Genomic DNA, 22,441 nt, shown 5'->3' on the forward strand with positions numbered 1-22,441 from the left:
AATTTATAATAAAGCTAAATTTACCAACTGGAGACAACAAGTCACTTGGAGCTCCAGAGCTTGCTGTTTGATGAGTAGCTTAGTTCTTCATGTTCCTCACAAGACTGTTTTTATCATCCAGCACTTGCCAAGGCTCAAATGCTCAGTAAGTGTTTGTTGAATTATTTGTTGAATTTCATGACCTCAGCCTTTCCTAACTCTTCCCTGATCTACTCCTACTTTGGTCTACGATTAATTCTTACCAGGCAACTCACAGCCCTAAACTGCAGCCAGAAAGGACAAGGGCCAGTAGGCCACAAAACTGATGGTTAAACTTGTTTATTTAACACAATGGGGAGGCTTTCAGACCTCCTTTCCTGCCCATTAACTCATTTTAGACTCTACTTCCTGCATGTTCTCTAGGGAAGAGATAGGAAAAACTACAAAACTACTCACTTTTTACCTAGTCATATTCCATAGCCCAGCACTTCTGGGCCTACATCTGTCCGCAACTGGGTCCTGAGAAAATGTGGTTGGCCCCAGAAGCTCTGGGCAGCCTCTCCAGGACTCTAATTAGGCCACTGGCAAGAACAAGAGTGTGCCCTACCAGCCTGCAGTTTTACTTCCTCTTTCCTCAGCAGTCCCCACCCCCACCACTCACCTTCCTTCCCCCCACCCAGCAAAGCGTAGGCAGTATCCTGTGCCTGCCAACCAATCACCCACATCAACTACTGAGCCTGCTTGCCCCAAGTCTGCTTTGCTTTGCTTCTGACCCGGCCCGCTGCCTGGTCTTGCTCCTCACACCACCAGGCTGAAGCCCAGGGAGTGGGCAACAGTGGGTCTCTCAACTGCAAACAAACCAAACTGACAGGAGTGACCACTGCAGGGGCAGCCACTGACTTCTGTGTTCATGTCTCTCAGCAGAGCCAAACACTGCAGTAGCCTTCCCACCAGGCCGTGAGCGGGGGACTCTTCCTGCTTGAGCAGTCGTGTTGAGAGCCTATGCATGGCCTACCACTCACAAGCTGGGACGCTCCCTCTGCTGCCCTCCAGAGTCCTTGGCCAACCTCTAATGACCATGCGCAAAGTGGCAGGCCCAAGGTGTTGCAGCTGAGGATGCTACTAGTGAGTTACCAACTCACCAGCCAGGCAATGGGTTCACAAGCAAGTGGCCAGGCCTTCTGCCAGAACTGGTTACAGGAGCCTCAAAGACACCCCACTATCCTTGCCCCCCACAAACCAGGGCCTAGAAGGACGAACCTTATTCCACCTAGAGGCTGCCAATTTGATCAAGGGTTGAGGTAACAGTGGGGGATGAAAGGCAGCCTGAGGTACATGCCAGATGCAGTCTTTGAGGATCTCAAGGTTGGCTCAGGCCGGCCTTTTCCTGGTCACTCATTTCTGGCCCTATGGCTGCTTATTAGAACCTGGAGTTGAGGAGACCCAGATTGCTATGCATTGAGAGCTGGATCTAGGGGTTCCTCCCACCAGCCCACAGGCCTTAGTCACCAGGGGCAGTCCCAGGGAGCCCAACAACCCAACCACACAGCATTACAGTGAGTCCCATTGTGAGCCAGGAGGACTAACAGGAGACAACCCACCCCCTCCCTCCAATTCTAGGAACCAGGCAAACAATGCTATGAAAACTCAATGGAAGAGGCTGCAGCCATAAAATTCTGTTTAAGACAGATAACATGGAAAAAACGTTTATATGTTAAGTACAAAAAGGACATAAAATTGTATATACAATAGAATAACAACTATGTAAACACACCAGAAATCTATGCACAGAAATGTCTAGAGGAACACTAAACACCAAAAGATTAGCAGTGGTAACATTTGGGTGGCAAATTGATTCTTTTTAAAATTCCCAGATTTTTCTTAATAAGCATTAATTATGATCACAACGGTTTTCTTAAAAAAAAAAAAAATACCCCACTGGCTGGTGGTTGAGCAGTGCAGTGTCACTGTCGCATATAAATCAGAGGCTTTGGCCCTGATTCTTGAGAGCGTGGTGCGCCCCCCACCCCCAGGAGAGCTTAAGCACCTCTGGCTCCTACTGAGGGTGTCCTTGCAGCCCTGATGCTCCTCAGCCTCTCTGACCCACAGACTCTTTTCTCCCTTAATTCTGCCTTTTCCCACTACCACATCATCTTCGGTCACTTCCAGCTGCATCTTTCCCTCTCCTTCCCAACTCAGGAGCCAGCTCTGCAGCCACAGGTCCCCATAAATAGAAGCAGTGCAGTGCATATTTTCAAAGGACATGGTGCCTCAGCTTTGGACACACAGGAACTCAATACAAATCATTTTCCTGCTGATAGACAAGTCATGCGTGGTGGCTGCTCTGGGTACAGATATGTTAACTATGCAGGCTTTCTTATTAACCTGTAGTTCCAAGTACTTTCTCTGAACAGTTAGTCCTACCATGAATTTTCTACCCTGGAAAGCCAGGGGTGGGCAGTAACAGCTCAGATCACTTGGTTTCTAAAAGTCCCTCCACTCTGAGAGTGCAGAGCTATACGGTGTGTGGCACCTCAGAAGCTGCAGATTCCAGCCCATGTCTGGGAAAGACATATGCCCCTGGCTTTTAAGGTTAAGGAACAAGCCAAAAAGTAACTGCTAAAAAAGCAAAACAAAACAGTAATTGCTAGCAATTCACAGCCTATTCCTGCTGCTGAACAGAGGCAGTAATGGCTTGCTTTCCCCACTAGCAGCTAGGTACTCTTGGGCAAGTCAAACAACCTTGTTGAGCCTGTTTCTGGATCTGCAGGGAATGTGTTACTTGCTTAGATGTTTGGGAACTTAGTAAAACACTATGCCACTTGTCCTGCTCTAAGAAGGCCATGCAGGGGAAAAGGCAATGAGCTACCTGCAGCTCACCTCAACCCCAATTAGGAATCCTCCCTCTCCGAGGAGAAGGCAAGGAAGAGAAGTGAAGAAAGCAGACATACCAGGTAAACAGGAGTGACCTGTAATTGGCAAAGAAGCCTCAGACAAGCTGAAAATGCTCTGGTTCCAGCATCCTGTCCCCAAATGCTGGGCGCCAGACACAAAAGGCATGCAAAAGTGACTGTCACATACATACAGGCGCAGACAGAGCATCACTGGGCAAAAAGGGGGCTAATACTGCAGAGAAGGCCCCAAAGTGCGGCTTGAGGAACACAAGGGAGTCATTCCAAGACCCTCACTTAGCTGCCATGGGGACAGCAAACACTCAAAAGCTTTGCTTTTGTTCAGTCTCCCGAAGGGAAAAAGGTAATAGGGAAGACTAACACTTGTGACAAACACTATTAGCAAGAATGCAGTCTTTCTCCTGGGGCAGAGGACTCTATCTTCTTCACACACACACACACACACACACACAGACACACACACACACGCGCGCATACATATATGTATGCACAGACATGATATATTTAAATGAAGGTGTACACACACTGTGCTAAAATACAAACAACAGAAATCCCAAGTCATATATAAAAAGGCTAAATATAACACAAGCCTAGAGCCAGCTCCTGGTTGGGAGCTGGGGAAGGGGTGGTATCATCTGGAGACTATGTACACAACTTGTGGTGGGCAGGGAAGGCATCAGTGTAAACAACTCAGACTCACTCCACAATACTGGCCCACAGAAAAGCGTGATGTATCTCATGTACAAAAATAGACGCCCACCTTGCTTCTGTATACAACCAAACTTGGCAGGCACCCAGAAGGACTGTGAGTTAGTTTTGATGACAGGGCACCACACCAAGCTGCTGCTAAACCTCCCAGCCCTAGGAACTCATCGGCTACCCCTCCCCCCTCACCCAGAGCCTGAGGCACACCCAGATCATCCACCCTCACATGACTAACTTGCAAGGCTTCCTGGCAAGCAAGGTCCTTCTGTATCTGTCCCTTTCTGACCCTAAGATATATGGAGACTTATTTCTGTAAATATTTGGCACCTAAGTAACATGATGGTTGTGGATAATGCCACAATGACACAGGGAGAACCAGTAACAAGACATGCAGGGTGAGGGCAAGGGGCACTGAGCTGCCCTAGCATCTCAAAACCAGAACTGTGGCTTCCCACGCATTTATGGGGGTGGGCAAAGGGATGTGCAGAATTAACAACTTCACCGACTCCTCAGCAGCAAATACATTCAAAACTGAAGGTGTCTTGAGGGCCCCACTATACCCTAGTCACGAGTCTGGTCACTCCTATGGAGGAGCTCGGTGCAGTGACAGCTGGAAAATCTGAGTCCCGATTGAATCTGCCGCACCAAGAGTCCTTTTGAAGAAGCTTGGCAAAGTAATTTTTTTCTTTTGAGCAAATGTACAGCACATCCTTGGGAAGGCCATGTGGAAGGATGCTCTCCAGCCCAGTCAAATGATCCAATCTCACTATTATCTTAGTTCCCTCTGAGTTTTTTCCTACTGGCCACCCTCGCTGTACAGAAAACAGCCAAGCACTATGCAGGTCAGTCATCAATGGTGGGCAACCAGAAGGCCTGGATGGAAGGAGAACATAAGTCAACTTTAAAAAGCCAAGCCCCTCTCCTCATTTCTGAGGGTTTTTCTTACCCCTCCCCGACCATCAAGGCACCCAACCCCAAAGTTGGAGGAGTTATGGCTGGTGGCCTTCCCTCCTGACCAATTGACTCTGGCAATCTGTGAACAAACACTCCCCCATCTATGTGAAAGTAAACATTGTCTAACTTCCACCATAGTGGTCCAGTGGTAAAGAAAAGAAGAAGTGCTGTCTGGGGAGGTGGGTGTTTGGCCTCACAGCTAATCTACCAGGTGACCTCAGACAGACCCTCTCATTCATGAGCTATAAAAAATGTGAGGGACTGGATTGGATGGTTTTGCTGCAATTTTTTCTGACACTGTTTTCTTTGTTTAAAAAAAAAAAAAAAAAGAAATGGAGCAGTATGTTCTGGGTAGGCTAGTAATGAAATGCCTCATACCCAAATACCCAGGTAGGTTTAGGAGATGCCAAGAGGAAACTGGAGGCTGAGATTCACTGATGCTTTGTTCTGCTAGTGTTGTCTAGGAAGAGACAGGGGCCTGGAGAAAATTCTAAGTGGTGAGTTGTGATCAACTATAAGAATTTCTGATGAACTCAGCATAACCTGAGAGGAATGGAAAACTGAAAGGTTACAGCCACAAAAGGTTGGTTCAAAGTATTTTAAGAAGCCAAAAAGCTGTGAGGCATAGCCCCAGGTAGTTTGGGCATAAAACCAGGAGCCAGAGCAAAAACTGGCCTAAGATCTCCTGGGAGCTCGCAATTCCAGGTAATGGAAAGGAGAGCAAAAGTGAAAGACCAGCCCAACCAAAGATCAGATAATAGAGGTGAAATAGGGAAGCCACCAGCTGAGAAACATGAACTTGGGTGCTTGTAATTGTACCTATTTAGAACACAGCTCACTGTGCTCATTGAAGGACCCACCACCCCAACTGGAAAGGGCCCCCAGATGGAGGACATCTCCCGTTGTTCACATACCATGTTGGAACAAGCACTGGCAAAGGTCATGAACTTGGGGTTGAACTGCAAACAGGTAATGGGGCCTGTGTGTTTGCCATCCAACACAGCTACTTTTATACCACTCTCTCCATTCCAGACATGGATCTTGCCATCCTCTGAACCTGAAGAGAATGATCAAGGAATATAACAACAGCTCAAGGCACAATACAAAGACAAGTGGCAAAGAGGCATGGATTGACATCTGGAGAGAGGCCAAGCTTCAGGACCCAGCCACCAGGAGAAACGGAGAGGGAGTAATGGCAGTGAAGAAAAGACACTTTGGGAACTGATCTAGACCCTAGTTATTTGTTCCTAGGCAAGTCACTTCCCCTCTAACTTCGGTTTTCTCATTTAAAAAGGGGGCTGAATACGATCACCCTATGAACATCTACACTAAGGTGACTGAATGAAGGGTTACACCAGTGCTTATAGAGTTTAACTCTATGATGGTCCAGGGAAGACCAACATTAACGCCCATTCCCAGAAAAGAAAGCGAAGTCAGGACAGTTTAAAGACACTATACCTTTGACATAACGTGCTACACAGAAATCTGAGAAACTCTATCTCAAAAGAATAATAAATAATATCTTAAATTAGTTAAAACTAACAGAAATAACATAATGCACAGTACCAGATTAGTAACACCCAAGGAGGGGGGATAAAGGAAGCTTACCAATCATAATAAACTGCGAGTCTGGAGTAAACGAGGCCTCCAGTGTGACGGCTTTGCTGTTGGCATAACCCTAAAACAAGCAGAACAATTCTCATTACAGTACCATTAACAAAAAATAATGGCCTACAAACACTGATCCCAGCACATACATCTTCTTCTTCTTCTTTTTTTTGATTAAAAAAAAATTTTTCCTGTAAAATATAGATAGCAATTTACTATTTTAAGTATTTTTAAGTGTACAGTTCAGTGGCACTAAGTATATTTAAAATGCTATGCAACCATTACCATCTTCTGCCTCCAAAACCTCTTCATCATTCCGAACAGAAACTTCATAATCTTTAATAGTAACTCCCCATTTCCCTCTTCTCCTGCTCCCTGGCAATCTCTGTTCTACTATCTATCTCTATTCTAGGAAACTAATACAAGTGGAATCGTACAACAGTTGTCCTTTTGTGTCTGGCTTATTTCACTTAGCATAATGTTTTCAAGGTTCATCCATGTTGTAGTACATACATCACCTTCCTTTCTGTGAAACCCTTTCTTCCTCACGCACAGTGCTACCAAGGTTTCAAACTCGGCTACCACCCTTTACAATTCACCCCCTTATCCCCAACTCCATATTCAAGGGGGCAAGAAAATGTTTATGGTCAGAAATTTATTATATTATCTAAACACCAAACTTGAGTCACTGGGTGAGAAGTGAATGTCTTAGAATCCAAAAGAAATAATGCCACGTGCAGGAAGAAAATGCAAGTCCATGCCTCGACGAGTGAGCCAAGGACAACTGCCGTTCTCCACCAACTAGCTAACACAATTCTCAGAAAGGATGAGCATGGAAAAAAGGTAAGAGTATGGAAAAAAAAACATGGTTAAAAGTTGTCAGCTCACCCCAAACGTATGCATCACCACTCCCTTGAATGCATCGATCAGACGGATGAAGCTGCCATTGGTGGAGATGAGGATGAGTTTGCCATCATTGCTGAACTTAAGTCCTGTCCACTCACAAGTCCGATCATACTGCATCTTAAATGTTGCAAATGGCCCCTGCAAAAGACAGACAGCAGCCCTAGGCCCAAGGCACATCAATAATTCCTTCTGCCAGAGCCAAATCTCATTCTATCCCTTTAGATTCCTTTTTGACTAGGGAAAGCAGAAGATGAAGTACTGCTGACACTTTCTAATTTCTACCACATACCTCCTCTACTGTAGAAAAAGGCTCTTAAATGTCCATCTCACCCTTCAAAACTTCCATAATATCAAGACAGTTCAAAGATTCAAAGATTTACCTTATCAAAAGAGCGAAGATCATAAAGTTTGACCATTTCAGAATTGACACCTGCAGCAAAAATTAATCCTTCTGGATCAAAAGAACAAACTGGCTTGCCCTGTAAATGCATGAGACCCTGAGAAAAAAGAAATTTTAAAAAAGTTAATGAACCCAGGATCCTACCAAAAGCAAACACAAAACTAACTGAAATGAAGTTAAAAAAAACCAGGTCTCCATGCAATTGATTTCAGATCAACCCTAACTGTATAATTTTATAGACACTGAATTCAAATAAAAACAAATCCCTGGAGTCTAAAATCTATAGCTCAAAGGCTCCAGGAAAACTGCTTTTAAAGCACTAAGTCACAGATCATAATAAGTATGCACTGGATTAAGGTATTAGCTTAATTACCAGCTACCTACCAGGAAAAGATCTTCTCCAAAATTTAAAGACCATGGGATCCCAGAGAAGAATCACTGCTTTCCCCCTTCCTTGAGAGGGAGAGGTGAAAACGCTTCAAGTGTAACTGTGAGGTAACATTACCTGGCAGTTAGGAGACCGGAGATCCCAGAGCCGAATGGTCTTATCAAGAGACCCAGAAATGAAAGTGTCATCCACAGGTGACATGGACAAGGCCACCACCCTGTAATGCATCAAGATAAATAGGAGTTGAAGCGAAATATTAACAAAAATTGGATATGAACTCTAAACCACTTTACCTGCTACCTATATATATGTGTTCTCCTAAAAACTCCATTTTAAGAAACATACGCAAGCAATCTGGATCAATCAAAGGCAATTAGTATAACTAAAAAAGCAACTTAAAGCTACAGCATAAAAATATATGATTCCAATGCAAATCAAATCATAATGAAATACCACTTCATACCCATTAGCAAAGCTATAATCAAAAAGAGAGATAACAACTGTTGGTGAGGATGTGGAGAAAGTGGAACCCTCATACACTGCTGGTAGGAATGTAAAATGGTACAGTTGCTTTGAATAAGTTTTATACTTCCTCAAAAAGTTAGAGTTACTATATGATCCAAACATTCCACTCTTAGGTATATACCCAAGAAAAATGAAAACATATGTCCAAAAAATCCCATGTACATGTATATTCACAACAGCATTATTCATAATTGCTTAAAAGTGGCAACAACCCAAATGTCCATCACCTAATGAATGGATGAAGAAAACGTGTTGTTGTCATACAAGAATATTATTTGGCAATAAAAAGAAATGAAGTACTGAGGCTTCCCTGGTGGCGCAGTGGTTAAGAATCCGCCTGCCAATGCAGGGGACACGGGTTCGAGCCCTGGTTTGGGAAGATCCCACATGCTGCAGAGCAACTAAGCCCGTGCGCCACAACTACTGAGCCTGCGCTCTAGAGCCCACGAGCCACAACTACTGAGCCTGCGAGCCTAGAGCCCGTGCTCCGCAACGAGAAGCCACCGCAATGCGAAACCTGCGCAACACAACAAAGAGTAGCCCCCATTCACCGCAACTAGAGAAAGCCACGCGCAGCAACAAAGACCCAACACAGCCAAAAATAAATAAATAAAAAAGAAAGAAATGAAGTACTGATTCATATTACAACATGTATGAAGTGAAAGAAGTCAGACACAACAGGCTGCATATGATCTGGTTCCACTTATACAAAATATCCAGAATAGGCAAAGTTATAGAAACAGAAAGTAGATTAGTGGTTGCCAGGGGCTGGGAAGAGGGGAAATGGGGAGTGTTAATGGGTACAGGGTTTCTATCTGGGGTGATGAATATGTTCTGGAATTAGATAGTGGTGATGGTTGCCCAACTCTGTGAATATACTAAAAACCACTGAATTGTACACTTTAAAAGGGTGAATTTATGGTACTGAACTATATCTCAATTTAAAAAAAAAAAAGCATGATTCCTTAACTAGAGGTTTGTGGACTATACTGATGTTCTCAAACCTGAGTGGCACCAGCATCACCTGGAGGGTGGGTTAAAACAGATTGCTGGGATCCACTGCCAGAATTTCTAATCCAGTAAGTCTGAGGTGAGGTCTGAGAATCTGTGTTTCTAACTAGCTCCTCAGTGATGGTGAGACTGGTGGTTTGGGCCCCACACTTAGAGAGCCACAGCCCTATGCTAATAGCTTACGCTATATTTCTGATACGGGTCCGCTCTTATGGTTACACCATTCACTCACTGAAAAACACTTCTTCCAAGGCCTCATCCTGAGCTCTCTTGTCCCCTCTGCTCATGTTCTTGCTCTGCCATGCTCTGCATTGAAGATACCCATCATCTCCCCAGCATTTGGGCCCAGCCTGTGGAGAAGGATGGCATGTGACTCCACTTTACTTGCCTCTTGGAGCATGCCACGGCCCTAACCAGAGGGATCCTTGAGGTCCGTGGGCTATGACCTGTACAGTGCCTATGAGTCTGTAGTACCACCTATAGAGGAAGCCCTTGTGAAAATGGACACTCAGATGGCTCTTCCTTCTGGGTGTTATGGAAGAGTAGTTGCACATTCTGCCTTGGCTAAAAAATGCTTCACAGACATAGGAGCTGGTGTCACAGGTGAAGATTACAGAGGAAATGTTGGTGCTATACTGTCTCTTTTTTGTTTTTTTTTTTTTGCTGTACGCGGGCCTCTCACTGTTGTGGCCTCTCCCGTTGCGGAGCACAGGCTCCAGACGCGCAGGCCCAGTGGCCACGGCTCACGGGCCCAGCCACTCCGTGGCATGTGGGATCCTCCTGGACCGGGGCACGAACCCGCGTCCCCTGCATCGGCAGGCGGACTCTCAACCACTGCACCACCAGGGAAGCCCTATACTGTCTCATTTTGACGATAAAAATTGGAGTAAAAAAAGCAGATCAAATTGTACAGCTCATTTGTGAATGGGTTTTTTAAATGTAGAAATAGAGGAAGTTCAAATTTTGGATGACTGTGAAATGGGTTCAGGAAGTTTTGGTTCCACTAGAAAGAATTAAAATGTAGGCCATGAGTAAAAAATGGAAAAATGTATTTTTTCTTAATAAAGTTTTTGACCAAAAAAAAAAATTCTTCCAATATAACTAAATTAACATTTGCACTAGATCATCAACTTAAAAGATACTATAAGCCAAAATTTCCTGGGAATGCTGAGGTGGTAATAAAACGGAGTGAGCAGAATGCATATGGACGTGTAATTTTACGTCACAGTATTCAGGTCAGAAGTTCAGAGGAAGTCTATCTTGGCACAAGGCTCTACGATGAGAAGTAGAGGGAATACAAGGAGAAACAAGACTTCAACTCTAAGGAAGCTTAACTGTCTAGTCCAGACAACTCCAAGAGAGGGTCAGAGAAGGCTTTCAGGAAGAAGCAGCACCTGTGGTGAACAGGGTTTCAATGGAAGTTGCCATATAGGAAGGCATGAGGCAGTTCAGGAAGCAGCCCAGAGTTCACTTCAACTGGAGTGGTGGGAGATAACACAGGGAAAATGGGTCAGGCAGAGGGAAAAGAATCTGACTCCAAGGTTTCTTGAGGGAGGCTGTGGTCAGAGCTGTAAAAGCAGGGTGCAGAAGCAGGATGCTGAGGGACGGGGAGATTAGGAGTTGACAATAATTTACCTGAGCTAGGACAGAAGCAAAGGAGTACGGAGCAGAATGACACATGAGGTTAAACCTAAGTAGAATGAACAGGATTTAACAACTCACTGGATGTGAAGGCAGGGAAAAAGTAGTGAACAGGTAACAGAGCCTTTGAGTCAGGAGAATTGGAAGTGACAGAGGTGAAGAAACATGAGGCGGACAGAGGAGCTGGCCCAAGGAATTTAACGATGGATGGAGTATTGGACCTGTAGGTAGAAGTTGAGTCTGGAAATCATGGGCTGAAAATATTGATTTGGGAAGTTATCTGAGGTGAATGAAATCAGTGATGGACCAAATACCAAGAGGAGGAGAAAAAAGCTAGGGTAGAACCTTGTTTAGAGTCAAAAAGAGAAAGAGAAGCAAAAAATAGCAAAAACAGAACCAAGATGAGAAGCCAAAGGAAAAAAAGTTTTCCTGAGAGGTTAAGCACCAAAAAAAGCCCCAGGCAGTAGATTTTACCTGGAGGCAGCAGGGAAAGGGGAATAAACAGCTTGGCTTGGATGAGTGAGTTAAACAGTGAATGAGTATGAGGAGGTGGAGAAGGGAATATGCAGATTATTCTTTTATGTTTGACGGTGAAAAGAAGTGGGTGACATGCTCAAGAAATAAATTTAATATAAGGAAGATAAAGAAGACCGAGTAGGGCTCCCCTGGTGAGTAGGGCTTCCCTGGTGGCGCAGTGGTTAAGAATCCGCCAGCCGGGTTCAAGCCCCGGCCCGGGGAAGATCCCACATGCCATGGAGCAACTAAGCCCGGCACCGCCAATTACTGAGCCTGCGCTCTAGAGCCCATGAGCCACAACTACTGAGCCCAGAGTGCCACAACTACTGACGCCCACGCACCTAGAGCCCGTGCTCCACAACAAGAGAAGCCATCACAATAAGAAGCCTGCGCACTACAGTGAAGAGTAGCTCCCACTCACTACAACCAGAGAAAGCCCACGTGCAGCAACGAAGATGCAATGCAGCCAAAAATAAAATAAATAAAAATAAATAAATTTAGAAGACCGATTAAGTTTGTGGGCAGCAAAGTCCAGTAAGGAGACAGAAGTAAAAACAGAGGGGTTGGTTTTCTCAAAGAAGAAAAGGCTACTTCTTTCTCAGGGAAAGTGTTCTAAGGAAGAGAGGAGTTTAGGTAAAAGAGATAGGAGCTGAACTCATTTTGGATGGTCTTGATTTTCTCAAAAAAGGAGGGACAAAGTCATCTATTAAGAATCAGGAGGTCAAGAGATTGGGCAACTGGGAAGACTGGAAAGAATTTCAAACAACTGCAATCAACTTTGCGGTACGTGGGCCTCTCACTGTTGTGGAGCACAGTCTCCGGACGCATAGGCTCAGCGGCCATGGCTCACAGGCCCAGCCGCTCCGCGGCATGTGGGATCTTCCCGCACCGGGGCACGAACCCGTGTCCCCTGCATTGGCAGGCGGACTCTCAACCACTGCGCCACCAGGGAAGCCCTGCAATCAACTCTTAACTACAGACAGTATATTTGTGAACATTAATTTGACTATAAACAAGCAAAAACATCTACTTGTCACAAGCCATTCTTTGAACTACACAGTAACCAACAGCTGCCACCTCTTAACTTCAGCAACACAGAAATGCCCTTGCCCAATCAGAAGTGCAGCTGAAAACAGTGCTCTCGGTCTACCTCCTGTCAGGGCTCTGAACCACTCCAAGCTATACACGGTTACTGTACATTTGCAAAGGAAAGCACCAATGATTAATATATCATCCAAGGGAAAATGTGTTTAACATTCAGCCCAAACTTGAAAAACTGGAGGAAAAATACCAGGGGAATTGGGATAAGAGACAGAGAGAAGCAACCTGCATTACAGAACAAAATAAGGGGGACTTCCCTGGTGGCTCAGTGGTTAAGAATCTGCCTGCCAATGCAGGGGACATGGGCTCGATCCTTGGTCTGAGAAGATCCAACATACCATGGAGCAACTAAGCCCATGCGCCACAACTACAGAGCCTGCACTCTAGAGCCCACAAGCCACAACTACTGAGCTTGCACGCCACAAATACTGAAGCCCTCATGCCTTAGAGCCCATGCACCACAACTACTGAAGCCCATGCACCTAGACCCCGTGCTCCACAACAAAAGAAGCCACCACAATGAGAAACCTGCGCACCGCAAGGAAGAGTAGCCCCCGAGCACCGCAACTAGAGAAAGCCCGCGCGCAGCAAAGACCCAACGCAGCCAAAAATAAATAAATAAATATATATATATATATATACCTTAAAAAAAAAAAAAATAAGGAAACAAGTTTCTTGACTTTCAAAAAGTATGAAAGGACAATATTTTTAAAATAAATTTATTTATTTATTTATTTATTTTTGGCTGTGTTAGGTCTTTGTTGCTGCACGCGGGCTTTCTTTAGCTGCGGTGAGCGGGAGCTACTCTTTGTTGCGGTGTGCGGACTTCTCACTGCGGTGACTTCTGTTTTGCGGAGCATGGGCTCTAGGCACATGGGTTTCAGTAGTTGTGGCACGCAGGCTCACTAGTTGTGACTCACAGGCTATAGAGTGCAAGCTCAGTGGTTGTGGCGCACGGCCTTAGCCGCTCCCTGGCATGTGGGATCTTCCCAGACCAAGGCTCGAACCCGTGCCCCCTGAATTGGCAGGCGGATTCTTAACCACTGCGCCACCAGGGAAGCCAACAATTTTATTAATTTTTTTAACATACTCATTAAGCTCTTCATGTGGAACACGTTTATGTAGAGCAGGGGCACGCTGAAATGGGGGCCACCTATACTGGAAGGTCTCAAACATGTAAATGTACTTTCATTAAGGGATGTCTGATATTTGGGATCCCTAAATGCCAAATGTTATTTTTACTATATAGGTTTCCACTGAATATCTTTAATCCACATTCTTCCTATTAATGTTTTAACTGAGGTTTCGGTTTATCTATGAAGTCCTACCCCTGGCCTCTACAACCTCAATTAATCATGAGTTGACTGTTTAGGGAAGGTTAACAAGAGAAGATTAAGAGGTATGCCAAACAGTGGTGAGAAACTAGCTTCAGTTCACTAATAAAATCTCTCCACTCTTTCATTCTCTGGATAACCTCAGGGATAAAAGAACTATCTACTTCAGTAACACGTGCGTCTTACCTTTTGCTATGTCCAGGAAAGTATCTGATGTATTTGTTGTCATGCAAGGACAGGTAACGGATAGTATCTGTAAGAAGATAAATAAGGCATGATGATATCCTACTATTTTTAAAGGAATTTACTTTGCATTTTCATCTTGAAAAGACAAGGTCAAAGAATTCATTGTTTTCCATAACCCAAGCAAGGTATGAATAAGTAATAGTGAATAACTACTTTTCACGGGACTAGAGATTTCACGTAATTCAAAAGCAGAGTTCTCAAGTTGACAGCATATAAAGCAATGTTTAAAATCACTATTGCTGCCAATCTTTGGCTTCTGCATAGTTACAATGAAACTTGTCCTGCAAATATGCGCCCCCCACCCCGCAACAAAACCCACAGTTTTAATGCCCACAGAATGGCAAACCTTAAAGAAAAACATATGGCTACTGAGGACACAGACTCAAAGAATTAAACAGCCATGCTGAGTTGAGGATCAGGCTGGACTCTGGCATAAGATACTTTTGTCCAGCGTTTTCGAACAGCATGTCAACCCAACCCTCACCTCATCTTAATGTAAACTAGATACACAATTTACATTAAAACTAAATAAAATGGAAAGAGAAGTAATGTTCTACTACTTCTTTTCTAATTAACCAACTATCCAATGGTCCCTTACGCAGACAAGTGAATTATAAAGTGGCCAAAAGAAGAAATGAGAAAATTTAGGTTAAAAAGATCGCAAGACATTTAAAAATCAAAGTCATGAACTATACCAAGTCATAGCAGTGAGAATTTGACAATATCCAAGAAAGAAATAATCCCAGAGATTTGTGCTTGGGGAAAATAAGACAAATACTCTTAAAAACCAAATGATTCCTCTGAAAAAGCAAAACAAAAAATAATGGTGGTGGGTAGGGAATGAAGTGCCATAAAGAACAGAACTGGAAAGTACAATGCCCCTGAAAAGACTAGGAATAAGAAACAATTGTTGAGAAAAAGGTAATAGGAAATGGGGCCAAAATACAGAAAGGAAAGCATAGAAAGAACATTCTGGAGGCAAACACAAGACAGGAACAAAGAGGCTGAAAGCACCAAGTCATCCCAGTGGTTCACAGGGGTACTAATAAGAGGCCATTTAACCTGGGAGAGAGAAAAAGGCACTCTTTGTATGTTCCAAAACTAAACATGGTTTTCCTTGAAAACATGTTCAAAGTTCTCGAATGACAACTATAAAGTATTCCTGGTTGTTCTACTGCTAGGAACTACTCACCTGCCCTAAGCAGAAAAAGACTTCCTCCCCATTACCTGGTTTTCCCAGAGATGAGCAGGGCGTCGCCATCCTCTCCGCCCCACTCGGTAGCTGGCGCGCTGTTCCTGGCAAGGCAGTGGCCTGTACAGTTATCTCCTGTACCGGGTGGTATCATAGACCCTCAAACTGTACAAACTACTACCTCAGCCTGGAATCAGGCAAAATGATACGGAGCGTTGGAGGAACTCTTCAGGATGGACGCACTCGAGACAGGAAAGGCAACATCCTCACAGCAGAGGCCTGGCAGCAAAGCTGCAAGTGCCACACATTTGCCTCATCTTGCACCATATTTGGAGAACCCTCATTTAATCACCCAGAAAAACACCCCAACAAAAGAAATATACCCCAATAGAAGAAATATACCATTCATTCAGATGATCACAGAGATATATTTCCTCAAGATCCTGTTTTATATTCTCGTCCAAAAGCATCAATTGCACTGCTTACTTAGAAAACCACTTCTGAAATAGAGGCATGAAAAGTATAAACGATATACTTACTAAAAATCAAGTACAGGCAGAAAAGTCTCATTAAAAAAAAAACAAAAAAACTTCTACCCATCTGCTCTGAGACAGGCATAACCAAAATAGCGGTCTAAGCAATCTTTGTTGAATGACATTAGAAAAATCGTACTGCTAAAAATGAAACAATCAATAAATCAGTGAGATAAGTTAAAAAAAAAAAAAAAAAAAAGAGTCCTAACATGAAAGTGTTATAGCTCAATTCCAAGACAATCTGTCAACTGAGAATGACTTATCCCAGGGGAAAAGCAGGTAAAGGCAGAGATCCTTTATTAGAGAAAGAAATTCCCAAGTTTAATTTCTAAAAATAAGTCTTTATTCTTCAGAGGCATAAACTTTATTTAAAAGGAAAAAAGAAGAGACTTCCCTAGTGGTCCAGTGGCTAAGACTCCGTGCTGCCAATGCAGGGGCTGCGGGTTTGATCCCTGGTTGGGGAACTAAGATCTCACATGTGTGCAGTGCGGCCAAAAAAAATAAGATAAATAAATAAAAGGAAAAAGGGAGAAAATTCAAATCAAAAAGTGTCCCTGGAATCAAAGATAACTAAGGTTAGCATACTGTCCTTTGTGACACAGACCATAAATGGTTGGGCACACACCAAAAACTCTTCTAAGGTCTGCTAAACTACCATAACTCAAGCATCTGTAAAACTTTTCTCAAATCTATATATTTTGAACGGGAAGGTAGCATTGTTTACCACTTGCTGTCAAGTATTCTTTCCTTTTATTTCTTCTAAACGCATTCAAGTTTCAAGAAGTTCAAACCGTAAATACAATTCGTGGCTTCTTATTTCCACTCTCCACTCTAAACTGGAGACCTTTCATACTCAGTTAAGTCCTCCAAAAGTACTAATGGCTTGCTCGCTTCCAGCATCCCTTCAGTCATAACAATGTTAGCACAGCTAACATCATAGGAAAATTTAAAGTAACTATAACCAAACAGAAGTACTCACAAAGATTCCGTGAACAATTTAACAAAGGAAACCATGACCATAACTTCCTAAAAAGAAGACTTGCTTACCGTCTATTTTGTTAGAGCTGTAAACGACTGTGTTTGCTGCATGAGTGTATCTGATGAGGTCCACGCCATATTTCTTACTGTACAGGGTTCTCTTTGGTCTGATGAGGAAACGGACAGAGAAAGAAAACCATCAAAATCCTCCATCACCAAAGTCTAGGATCTTCATATAAAGAGAAGCACTTGAATGATGTGGGAAGGGTGAAGATTCTTGGTAAGCTCTAACACTGAAAAGAAACAGAATTTCTTCCAAAAGGGTGGAAACAAACAGAATCAATCAAGTGCAACAGCCTTTCACCTCTGAATACCAAATGCCAAAGTCAGGAAGTGGAAGTAAATCTGATGGCTCAAATCAGCCTGTTCAATGAACTACAACGTTCAAAAGTAAGCTTTGAGAAAAAGTTCATCTATTTGGAAAGAAAGACACACAAAACAAGTCATAACTTACAAGAAAGAGGAAAATGGGAACACGCCAGACCAAAGAGGCCAGAACTTAAGCCATACACTTGGAAAGAAGCTCTTTCTTTAAGAAGAAATGATTTATCAAAACTGAAACCAGATGCAAAACTGCCTTTCCTAATATAACCTAGTATTTCCATCCTCTCTATCTTACAGGTCCAAAGCACTTACTGAGCCTTTTACAAGACAAACCTCACTCTCCCTAACAAAACTAGTCATTGATTCTTTTCTCTTCACTTAAATATAAAATCACATATTTCTAAGCTAGAGGTTATCAGTCCATTTGTTAAAGTTCCTTAAATGTTATCTTCTTCTATAGCACCTTGAAAATCAAGCTGAAACTGATCTCAGCAAAATATTTAACCAAAAACTTCCTAATATTCTACATCTAGGTATAGGAGAACTTCATAAATCCTATATTAATGTTTATCAAGAATTTAATTTATGAAAAAGAAGTTCACCCTCTCAATGTAAAAGCCTCTTGAAACCTAGATGCTAAACAATCAGACGACTCAGGGAACTTTTAATCATTTGCACTTTCAATTTTTGTGACGTCAAGGGTTTCCCTACGTTAAACCTATTTACAAACAAGACTTCTCACTCCAAATGCACTTAATTTTCCACATTTTTACCTTTACTGAAAGATCAAATAAACAAAAAGAGCAGCTCAAATGCTACCTTGTCAAGTCCACCACCCTGGGTTCTGCCATGTAGTTACTGTGTGGTAACCACTAAGTGAGTGAATGTGCGTGTGAATGTGTGCTTGCTCTCAAAAGATAGTTGACTTTGCTCCTACCAATGGAAATAGAAGCTTACTTATCTCAGTATTTACCCTATAATAATGAAGACAGAGCCTGGAGAACCAATGTTAAAGGAAAATTTTCAGTTCCACTTATATACGGCCTATTTGTCTCAAATATATCCATATCCAAATATATCCATAATATTAACCTGAGATTTTGTTCTTTTTTTTTTTTTTTTTTTTTTTTTTTGCTGTACGCAGGCCTCTCACTGCTGTGGCCTCTCCCGTTGCGGAGCACAGGCTCCGGACACACAGGCCCCGCGGCCATGGCTCGCGGGCCCAGCCGCTCCGCGGCATGTGGGATCCTCCGGGATCGGGGCACGAACCCGTGTCCCCTGCATCGGCAGGCGGACTCTCAACCACTGCGCCACCAGGGAGGCCCGAGATTTTGTTCTTAATAACATAAATCTTTTACCTCATATCATTTCCTAGTTTGAAAGCAAGATCCTAATGCATCCATTTCAGAGGACCTTACAGAGCTTATGCATAACATTCTTTCACGAATATTGTGGTAAGCTTCTCTGCACAAACTATGATTCTGGTTATCAGGTACAAATAAATAATATTAAATCCTTCCCTCTGAATAATTCACATCACCTACCACAGACAATATCCTTTGTATACTTTCAAATTAAAACAAAACAAAACAAAACAAAAAAACACTTGGGACTTCCCTGGAGGCCCAGTGGTTAAGACTCTGTGCTTCCAATGCAGGGACTGCAGGTTCGATCCCTGGTTGGGGAACTAAGATCCCACATGCTATGCAGTGCAGCCAAAAAATTAAAATAAAAAAAAAAATTTTAAATCACTCAATGGATGAACTCTATTACAAAGAAAGTTTAAGTGAACAGTACACATGGAAAATATTAAGCGTAAAGAATCTTGTTTTAGCCATTTTCAAACTCCCAACATTAGTACCATCTAATAAAGATACTGTGCCTTCCAAGAAAATGTTACTTTTCTTCCAATGTTGGTTTGACCTACACTAGTGGCAAATTTTTTCTTCACATTACCACTTAGGATCACGGATTCCTAGAGGCCAGAGAAGTGATCTGACCAATGTCACATACCTGGTCACAAGGCCAAACTAGAACCCAGGTCTCCTATCAGGTCGCTCTCTGACCACAGATCACAATGAAACAAGGTCACAATTAATCCATACGAATATTTTAAAGAGCATGCTGTATACTACTGTATCAATGTTAAATTCCCTAATTTGGATAACTGTACTCTGGTTACCTAAGAAAACGTCCTTGTGCTTAGGAAATCCATGCTGAAGTGTTTAGGATAAAGGGGCTTGATACCTCCAAATTACTCTCTAATGGTTCAGGGAAAGAAAAAACATATCTGTGTGTGTGTATGTATCTACAGAGAATGACAAAGCAAACAGAGCAAAATTATTCCTGGGAGTTCTTTGAAACAATGATGTAACTTTTCTGCAAGTTTGTAATTATGTAAAAATGCTACATGAATGAATAAACTGCATTATGTTATAAAATTAACATTTTACTTTTAACAAGACAGCCTTCAAGTCAATGTCATTCCTACTAACCGCAGAAATTATGCAGTATTTGAAGACAAACTGTGAAGAAATGCTGCCACAACCTTCATTTTCTTTGAATGAGGATATACATCTCCATCCTCAAATTCATCCAGGGAGAGGTTCTAATCTGTGCACAAGCACTAAACATTTCAAGCAAGTCAGCTTCAATTTACTTCTAGCTCCAAGACCCCACAACCCCAATCTCCACCCTAGCTTTATACGTTACTCTCTATTCCAGGCTAATGCAAGGGGCCGGACCTGGACGAAAACCCATCTATGAAATGAATAACATTGACTCACATCTCTCAGCATCAGTCCAGCTAACAATTCTCTCTTCCCTCAGGACCACCACTATAGGCCACTCTTCCACATACCGCAAGCAGATCCAGAGCCAGTTACATAATACTTTTTCCACAGCCCAAATGGGAAAAAATTGGGCAGAACAATATAGCACTACTTTAGATAACCAAATTCACAAACGAAGAGACAAGTTCCAAAAGAAAGTTTATAGAAGACACTGGTTTAAACAAAACAGACAAAAGGAACAGCTGGAGAAGATAAAGAAAAACCCAAGGATTCAAAAAGGAGATCACAATTTAGCAAGGATTTGGAGAAAGCAAGTCTGGGGCGGGGGTGAGGGGAAGCTGACAGGTCCCCAGGGAAAAAGGCAAAAAGCTGTGCTTTTAAGATTTTGCAGAGATACAGGTGTGGTGAGTCTCCAGAGGACTTGGGACAACCTAGAAATGTCATGATCAGACTCGGAATTATGATAAGTCCAAGCGGACCATAACGTATAATTTTTTTAAAAAGTATAAGAAGAAACACGAAATTGTTAGACGATGCTTTCTTTGTTCTACTAGGAGGTTCACATTCAGGTTGGGATGCGACAGCCAGGTGTGTCTGGCAAAAAGGAAAAGTTTCGGATGCAGGTAAAAAGTTAACTATAAACGTGGGCATCGGGACTGAGGGAGCAAGAGAATGATTTGGACCAGAAAGGAAATGTCAGGGGGCCCAAAGAGGCAACAAATAAATCCTGACAGCTAACAACTGCAACCCACGCGGCCTTCCGGCAAAAAGGCGGCGGGAAGCTGAGGGGCAGGGGACGGGTGAAGTGCCAGGGCTGAATCGAGGTCACCGAGCAGAGGGCAGAGAGAGCGAGCTGCCGCTGCTGAACGAAGCAGCAGAGCAGCCTCTGCGGTTCTGCGCGGGGGCCACAGGCACCTTCGACGGAGTCAGAGGAGCGGAAAAGCTACCAGCTGGGGCAGCGGAGGGCGGACCCTGCATTTAAAGGTCAAGGTCAAGGTGTGGTTTGGCCAGAGATGCTAAGGCTCTCTGTGAGGAGACCGAAGGCAGACGAAACAAAAATATGATTACTGTTATTGCTATCGTTATTTTAAGAGAAAAAAAAAAAAAAAAGGTCTCCCGGACGGCTTCGGAGGGGACGCGGCCCTGGCAGGAGCGTGTGCAATACAGGCCGCGGGCCAGACCGGGGTAGAGGGCGGGCCGCGGGGGGAGCGCAGGGCCACGACGGGGAGGGCGGGAGGGACTCAGACCCGGGCCCAAGGCCACCGGTGCACTCACTTGCCCTCCTGGCAGTCATAGAGCACGATGGAGTCGTCGTCGCTGCTCGAGATGACCGTCTCGCCGTTGGGGCTGAAGTCGAAGCAGTTAATCTTGTCCGAGTTCTCGCGGAACACCTTGGCGACGCGGAAGCTCCGCAGCACGCTGTCGGTCAGCTTCATGGCGGCGGCTGCTGGAGGCGGCGGCGGCGCAGAGCCGGGGCGGAGCCCGGCGAACAGGCGGGCTGCCGAGGGGCCGACCCGGGCGGGGCGGGCGCGGCGCCGCGCCGGCGGCGGGCTGCAGAGCGGCCGACAGTCGGGCCGCCACCTCCTCTTCCTCTTCCTGCTTGTGCAACACTCTTCTGCCGGGACTATGGGGTCTCGCAGACCGGTCCTCCTCACGGTCGCCTCAGGGCCAACCGGCGCGGCACCGGTTCATTGTGTCCGCCATCTTGGGGCGACAGGCAGAAGCTGAGGGCGAGGAGCCTCACCGCGGCGCCAGCCGGGAAAGGGGGCGGGGCGGGAACGGCGGAGCAAGGCGGGGAGGCGGGGCGGTGACGTCAGCGCGGCCGGCGGGGAGTGGTGTGGCTGGGTGGCCAGAGGCGGCTATTCCCCGACCCGCTGTGGGGCGGGAGGGGCGGGGACTCCCACGTCCTTCCCCGCCTTGGGCCCCAAGGACCCGGGTTCCCGGGAGCCGCGGGTCTTTGTACGGGGTCGCAACTCCCCCGAGAGACGCGGGCGCCCCCTGCAGGCGCCCCGGCCGCAGGCAGAGCGAGAGCAGGTAGTGCGGGGGTGGGCTGCGCTCCAGGAGGCCTGTTCTGGGTATGAGTCATCGCTGTCGGGCTTTGACCGCGTGTCCACCACATCGCCAGAAGACTTAAATTTATGTATTTTTTAAATTAAGGTGTACTGTACGGTAGACTGCATAAATTTTAAGGGGATGAATTTTTTTTCATTTGGATGTACACTCTTGTAACCACCACCCGCAACTTTTCTTTAAGCACTTTGTAATTGTTATATAAAGTGCATAAAATGAACTAATTTTTTTTTTTTTTTTTTTTTTTTTTTTTTTTTTTGCTGTAC

The 22,441-nt window shown here is 44.3% G+C and overlaps 1 protein-coding gene and 1 pseudogene across 1 annotated transcript; one reads left to right on the forward strand and one right to left on the reverse strand.

Annotated features, from left to right (window-relative positions):
- Positions 1-1,683: 1,683 nt before the first annotated feature.
- WDR82 (WD repeat domain 82) lies at positions 1,684-21,851 on the reverse strand. Its single transcript, XM_060110351.1, has 9 exons — positions 21,381-21,851; positions 16,999-17,096; positions 14,167-14,233; positions 7,970-8,069; positions 7,445-7,561; positions 7,047-7,202; positions 6,159-6,228; positions 5,465-5,607; positions 1,684-4,469 (listed from the first exon to the last, which is right to left on the reverse strand). Exons 1-9 carry the CDS (start codon positions 21,539-21,541, stop codon positions 4,440-4,442), a joined length of 942 nt encoding a protein of 313 aa, XP_059966334.1. The 5' UTR covers positions 21,542-21,851; the 3' UTR covers positions 1,684-4,439.
- On the forward strand, positions 9,690-10,405 carry LOC132497256 (deoxyuridine 5'-triphosphate nucleotidohydrolase, mitochondrial-like; annotated as a pseudogene).
- Positions 21,852-22,441: the final 590 nt, after the last annotated feature.

This window comes from Mesoplodon densirostris, chromosome 10, assembly GCF_025265405.1.
Source record: "Mesoplodon densirostris isolate mMesDen1 chromosome 10, mMesDen1 primary haplotype, whole genome shotgun sequence".
In the NCBI taxonomy this organism is placed as follows: Eukaryota; Metazoa; Chordata; class Mammalia; order Artiodactyla; family Ziphiidae; genus Mesoplodon; species Mesoplodon densirostris.